We start from the raw sequence: 7,468 nt of genomic DNA, 5'->3' as shown, positions 1-7,468 counted from the left end.
TCACCCGGACCAGGGTTGCACCCTCCTCAAAGATGGCCAGCTTCTTCCCTGGTCCACCTGCAGTCCGTTCTCAACTCGGCAACATCCCCTCGCACCTTCTGCTGACACAGGTTTGTCGGTCGGGTAGCATGACGCCAAGAATTTTGTGAGCCACAGACCGAGGTGCTGACAGTAGCATGGTAGACAAGGACAGCAAGCAGTAGCCAGACGTAGGGTCTACTGTAGTGGTGACAAACGGCTGTCCCCTTCTTGGTGGAGGGGGTGCATAAAATATAGCTACTACCAGACGGGTAGCTGGATCCCCTGGGCACTGAAGCCCGATAAGGGTTCAGGGATAGGATTAATCTTTTCCTTTAAACTGTTGTGCAATTACCTGGTGGGAAAATGCCACGTAAGTCCCGGTTAGGGGACGTCTGTGTTGTGGAGCCCGGGCATCACCTCCATCCTCCTCGTCGTGGCCACCGGATGCCTGAGCTCAACGAACAGGCACCACCGTGTCTGGGAAAGAGGCTATCTGACCTCCACGGAGTTAGTCATCTCGTCTGCCTGACGATTGAGAGCTCCCTGTACAGGGCATGTGTTGTCATGAGCATTTGCATAGGACACAAATGCTCTTACAGTAAGTGCCTGGTCCAGAGATCCATTCATAAAACTCTACTTTGGAGCCTCTCGTCACCAACCTCCCAGGTCATTTTATCCAATCGTCTGACCATCGGACCACACCATTAATGAGTGCCCTTGAATGTTGTAGATGTCTGATTTGGGTTCTCTCTGAGAAGTAACATGGATTGGAAAACACAACCCCAAGCTCTGCCCACTAGATGAATTTCCTCCCACGTGTTCTCCTCTCCACCCCCCCCCCACCCCCGCCATTTTTAAAGTGGTCATTAAAGCTAAAAATCTACTTTGGAAGGCTGACAGCATATCCCACGTAAATTAAATCTCAACTATTTTCTTTCTCATTCAGTGTGTAGAGAAAATTCACATAAGGCTGTGGGTATAGGATGAGGGTAAAGGAGGAATTCAGCAAGTGCAGGTTCCAAGACAGTTTGAACAACTTCTATGTGTATAGCACGTGTGCCCTGGGGACTTCGTCAAGGACCAGCCTGTGTTTCCCACTTCTACCTGATGATAGGAGGCTGTTGTGCACGTATGCATTTATATCTGGGTGCATCAGATCCCACTGAATTCATAAAGGACAATGCAGATCACACGGCTTCTTTGTGTCCTAAAGACTACAGGTAGTCTCTACCAGGGCTCAATGAGAAGTCAGGACTATTATCCCACAAGGGATAGGTTATCATTAGGAGCGACCATAACATTGTTGTTTCGATACCCTAGAGGTCTGTACTGTGGTTCTGGAACCTCCAAGTACTGTCCCTATGTGCCACAGGCACTTTAAGCATCATTGGCTTACTGAATCATAAGTCCACTGCATGCTGAACTTGGTGCGGACTCCTCTTCTGTTCTGGGACTCACTCGACACAGCCAACTTTACTACTAAATCAATAAATGAGTCAGAGAAAGTCTCTCAAAAATGGACGTGTTGCCTTCAGAATCCAAAGAGGACCGCTACCCGGGGTTGACTGTATCTTTTAGTTATGAGATTCATGTCTTTATTTTAGAAACAATTTCTCAATATTCCCCAGATCATTTGACTACGGGAAACTTACTTACAACCACAACCAGGACCATGAGGGAGCTAGGGGCCAATTGTAGGGTTTATCTTGGGCTTGTATACTTAGCCACAGTATTTGATCTGTGACAAAGGAGGCAAGAATATACAATGGGGGAAATACAGTTTCTTCAAAAATGGTTATGGGAGTCAGTTAATCATCCGACTCCTTATTTGAGTTCAGATCATGTAGTGCTCTGAGCTGAGCATGGAACCTGCTTAAGATTCTCCCTCTCCCTCTCCCTCTGCCCCTTCCCCTCCCAAACACAAACAAACAAACAAACAAATATTATACACACACACACACACACACAATGATACTGGGGAAACTGGACTACTTGCAAAACAATGAAACTGGACCACTTTCTGGTACCGCACTCAAAAATAAACTCAAGATGGATTAGAGTCCTAAATGTGAAACCTGAAATCATAAACCACCTAAAAGAAAACATAGGTAGTAATCTCTTGGACATTGGCCCTAGCAACTTACTTATAAATGTGTCTCCTCAGCCATGGGGAAAGGAAGCAAAATAAAGTATTGGATCTACACCAAAATAAAAAGCTTTATTACAGCAAGGGGAACCATCAACAAAACCAAAAGGCAACCTAATGAATGGAGAAAGGTGTTTGCAAATGACTTATCCAACAAGGGGTTCATGTCCAAAATATATAAAGAACTCACACAACTCAAAACTAAAAAAAACAAACAGTCCAACCGACTCTGGATTTTTAATTATATAAGCCCTAGGAATGAGTTCTTAAAATTGGAAACAATTTAGCCAATATAGTTACAAATATTTTTGTACTCCCCTCCTCACGTTCTCTTCTTAGACCTCCAATTATATGCAAAATAGACTGCTTGAAGCTGTCACACAGTTCACTGATGCTCTGTTCATTTTACTTTTTTCCAAGTTCAGAAAGAGTTTTCTACAAACCCAGTAGATTCTTCACGTGTATATCAGTCACTGTGTGGTCACATGTGCAGGGGAACTCTGTAGATACTCTGGGTTCTGTCTCCGCGCTGACAACGGACCATCCCGAGGCCATCAGCAAATCAGATCAAAGAGAAAGATTGTCTGGCCTCGGTAATATCCCAACGTACCAGATGCAGAGCTTGTTAAATGGCTTGCAGTTTCTTAAAATGTGTCATTCTCAATCGAACCTATCTTAGATGGAGGGGAGGCAAAGAAAGCATATCATGAGCATTGAAGAGTACACAAGACACTTTCCTCAAAGGACAGTAGACTGATTCTATGCCATGGCCCCACAGAGAAACACGTTCTCTGCAGGCACGTGTGTGCCACCCTGGTCAGGCTCGGGCATCTGGCGGACAGGAGCCTGGGTTGTTACTGAGATTACCCAGCCCCGAAGCTGTGCCCAGCCTGTCCCTTCCTCTGCTGATTTGCATATTACTCAAGCACAGCCTAACTGAACACTGATTAATGGGCCGGTCACACCCTGTACAGGACCCAGTCCCGGTCAGGACACAGCATGGACATGAAGGCCCCCGCTCAGCTCCTGGGCCTCCTGCTGCTCTGGCTCCCAGGTAAGGAAGGAGAACACTGGGAAATTACTCAGCCAGCGCGCCCCGTACTGCCTGGCCCGCCAGCCGCGTCCTCTTATGACACGATTCATCGTGTGGGTCTTTGTTTCTCTGTGCCCCATCTCAGGAGCCAGCTGCGAAATCCAGATGACCCAGTCTCCATCCTCACTGTCTGCATCTCCAGGAGACAGAGTCACTATCACCTGCCGGGCGAGTCAGAACGTTAACACGTGGTTAGCCTGGTATCAGCAGAAACCGGGGAAAGTTCCTAAGCTTCTGATCTATCGTGCATCCACGTTGCAAACTGGGGTCCCCCCGCGGTTCAGCGGCAGTGGGTCTGGGACAGATTTCACCCTCACCATCAGCAGCCTGGAGCCTGAAGACGCTGCCACTTACTACTGCCAGCAGCATAACAGCGGCATCCACAGTGATTTAACGAGAGACAAAAACCTCTATAACCTTCAGTGATTATCTCATTATACCAGGTGCTTCTTTATCAGCAGCTGCTGTGGTGCTCAGCTCAGCATGTCTGTTCTGTTTGGAAATCCTGAGGTTCTGAAAAGCAAGTCCATGACAAGATTTGAACTCTGATCCCTGGCTGTGCCTCAGCCTTCGCTGCACAACTAGGTTCAAACACAATTTCGCCACTAAGGGCGTCAGATCCGATTCATATGAATGGACGCCTCCGATGGTCCCGGCCGGCGTGAGAAGACACCCACATCTGCAACAAACAGACACAGGCAGGGAAGAGTGGAAACCAATGTAGTTCGCAGATGGCAGGATTGTATGCAGAGAAAATTCCAAATATTTTACAAAGAAGCTACTAGAAATAATAGGAGAAATAGGTCATCATTGGATTCAAATCAACATGCAAAAGTCAGTTTGATTTCTATGCAACTGAAAGAAATACTTAAAAATTAAACTTAGAAAGAGCATGAGTTCCCAGTGCCTCAAAAGCGTCCAGTATTTAGGAAAAATAACAAAATACACTCCAAGTTCCAGAATATCCTTTAAACACACACACACACACACACACACACACACACACACACACAATCTACGTAAATGGAAGGCCGTATTATGCCCAAGGATTGAAAGTCTCCGTATTGTGAATATGTCAATTCTATCTTCCCTTTCTGTCCATGTCTGTGTAGAAGCTGGAACGTTCACCCGTCACAAGTCTCCAGCTCAAGCTAGGGCGCTTCTAGTGCCTATAATCCCACTCCCTAGCGATTATAAATGCTCAATATGCTGTCCTGTGGAAACCAGCCTGGACCTGCTCGTGCACATCCTGCTGTCTCCAGGAGTCCCTTGTAGGGATAATAAACACCCTCTCGACTTCTCTTGGTAGGTGGCATATCGTCAGCCTCAAAAAATGCCTATTAATTGGAAAAGGAGTACTTCCCACCTCCACGGAAAAACGCTAAAACATAAATATTGAAAGAGATAAGGAAAGAAGGAAAGCTCATAGAGTCGAGCCCCACTTTTCTCTTTTCCGGTGAGAATCTGAGATAAAGGACAGGCCAAGAGGCCTCAGAGCTGAGCAAAGCCTTCAGCCATCTCACACAGCCATAGATAAAAATTAATGTCGGGGCTCCCAGGTGGCACAGTTGGTTACGTGTCTGACTCTTGATCTTGGTTCAGGTCATGATGTCACAGTCCATGAGTCGAGCCCCACATCGGGCTCTGCGCTGATGGTGAGGAGACCAGTTGGGATTCTGTCTCTCCTTCTATCTGCCCTTTGCCCACTTGTGCGCGCTCTCTCTCTCTCTCCCTCTCCCTGTCTCCAAATAAACTTAAAAAAAATTTTTTTAATTAATCTTCAAGGACTATAAAGAAGGAGGGATTCTGACAAATTTCAAGGACTTCAGTTGGAATCCTGGCAGGCCCACCCCCTAGGAGGAGGGAAGAACCGGGCAATGTATGACCCATGCTGGAGCCCAGACTCAAAGCACAGTGCAATCCTTGACTGGATGAGGGTGACATACCCTAGCGTTTCAGGCTGCCAGACTCAAATGTAATCTCTTTCTGGATGAAAAAAATCATTCCAGAGCCGAAAATCGCCACTAAACTGTTTCACGGCCACTATGTGTGTAAATCGACAAAAGGATTAAGTACACACAACACAGTATAGTTTTCAGTCAACAATTCTAAGCCAACAAAATCAAGGAGAGAAAAAAACAGGCAACAGAAACAGACCCCTCCCTTTGCAGATATTAGGTAATAGGATGTAACATGCGTAATGCAGGAGGTGACAAGATTGAGAGTTAGAAAGCCCGAAACTATTATAAGTAACCGTCAAGACAACCCAGGTCAAGGTTCTCCCTTCCTGCACACATGACAAAGTGTAAAACCTGGTTCTCCCCAGGCCAGGGGTCATGGCTTTGGAGACCTGCAGATCACACTCACATATTTTTTAATGTTGTTCGATTATTGAGAGAGAGAGAACACAAGATGGAGAGGGGCAGAGAGAGAGAGAGAGAGAGGGAATCCCAAGCTGGCTCTGCACTGCCAGCACAGAGCCCAATGCGGGGCTTGAACTCACGAACCGTGAGATCACGACCTAGCTGAAACCAAGAGTCGGACACTTGACCAACCGGCTGAGCCACCCAGGCGCCCCGAGATTCACGTTTTTAAAAAAATGTTTATTTATTTATTGAGAGAAAGTGACAGAAAGAGAGAGCACATGAGAGGGGGAGGGGCAGAGAGAGGGAGAGAGAGAATCCCAAGCAGGTTCCACACTGCCAGCCCAGAGCCTCACGCAGGACTCGAACTCACGGAACTGTTGAGATCATGACCTGTGCAGAAACCAAGAGTTGGACGCTTCACAGACTGAGCCACCCAGGTGCTCCTGGTACATCATTTCTTTCTTTCAGAACTATTTTTCCTATTTGCATTTCCATGGTAAGTTTCTTCCCTTTTCCAGTTTCCTATGGGTGGCTGTGCTGAATCAGGCTCTATCCCTCTTGTCGGTGGCAGTGGGAGGGCGTGTCTCCATCTCCTACAGGGCCAGTCTCAGTCCCATCCATGGCACCGGTTCCAGCAGAAGCCACACTGATCTCTGGAACCACTGATGCAGAGGGTGTCCCCAGGGCCCCCCGGGGGCCCAGCCTAGGTCAGTGCCAGTGGGTCAGGGACAGATTTCACACACATAATAGGCAGCATGGAGCGTGGGGACACCACGCACACTTGTGCACACAGAACCCTCACTACGACCCTGCGCAGCGTGACGACCCTAAACACACCCTCCCGCATGGGGGCGGCGGTTCTGCTCAACCCAACAGCTGCCTCCTCCAGGGATCAGTCAGGGCAGCTGCTCCTCTCAGAGGAAAACCAAGCTGGTGGGGGAGGTGACAACGGTGGGGGGCCCTCACAGGAGGGCAGTGAGGCAGAAATATGGGTTTAACGCTAGCTAATAGCACAGGATTCGTGTTAATTTTCAGGTTTGATAAATAGGCTGTGGTTATGCAAGGTGATACGTTAGGGGAAGCCGGGGTGGGAGTATATAGGAACTCTCTTTTGTGTGAAATTTTGGGTGAGTCTAAATTATTCCGAAGTAAATGATGGCATAGAAATAAAAATAACTCAAAGTCAGGAGAGGGCATAGTCTTACTGAAGAATTCCGCAAGCCCCATTCTATTTTTCCTTCAGTCTCCGGTTGTAATTCCAGCGGCTGCTGGTGATGCCCGGCTCCCAACATCTGCAGGGTGTTCACTTATTGGAGCAATCTTGAAATACATAGAAGGTGATCAAACTTGCTAGTGCCTACTTCTGAGAATAAAACTCCAAGTAACCAGAGTTCAGTGTTTGCTTAGAATTCCATTTCTTTTTGTGGCACCTGGGTGGCTCAGTCATTTAATCATCCGACTGTTGATTTCAGCTCAGGCCATGGTCTCACAGTTCATGAGATCGAGCCTCGAACTGGGCTCTGCACGGACAGCACGGAGCCTGCTTAGGATTCTCTCTCTCTCTCTCTCTTGCTTTCTTCCCCTCCCCTGTTCTCTTTCTCTCTCTCTCTCAAAAAATAATACACATTAAAATAATTCTTTAAATTAACATGAAAAAAGCTTAAGGTTCACCAAATATGTATGGAATTCAGCCTTATTTAGAAGTATAAAGGTGACTGGGAAAGTTCTAGAGAACTACAAAACTGGTCGAGGAAAAGAAGGAAACATTTAACACAAGTTACTATTTTTTTAAATATGTATTTATTTTTGGGGGGTGAGTGCAGGTGGGGAGGGGCAGAGGGA

At 47.0% G+C, this 7,468-nt stretch overlaps 1 gene segment (V, D, J or C); it reads left to right on the top strand.

Annotated features, from left to right (window-relative positions):
• The first annotated feature begins 3,150 nt into the window (after positions 1-3,150).
• LOC102972940 overlaps positions 3,151-7,468 on the top strand; it is an 82,017-nt gene continuing 77,699 nt past the window's right edge. The window contains 2 exon segments of the V gene segment in view: positions 3,151-3,221; positions 3,346-3,640. Coding sequence covers positions 3,167-3,221; positions 3,346-3,640 — 350 coding nt within the window.

This window comes from Panthera tigris, chromosome A3, assembly GCF_018350195.1.
Source record: "Panthera tigris isolate Pti1 chromosome A3, P.tigris_Pti1_mat1.1, whole genome shotgun sequence".
Taxonomy (NCBI): domain Eukaryota; kingdom Metazoa; phylum Chordata; class Mammalia; order Carnivora; family Felidae; genus Panthera; species Panthera tigris.
Note: the sequence above shows the minus strand (reverse complement) of the source record. Positions and strands in the feature narration are given on the sequence as shown.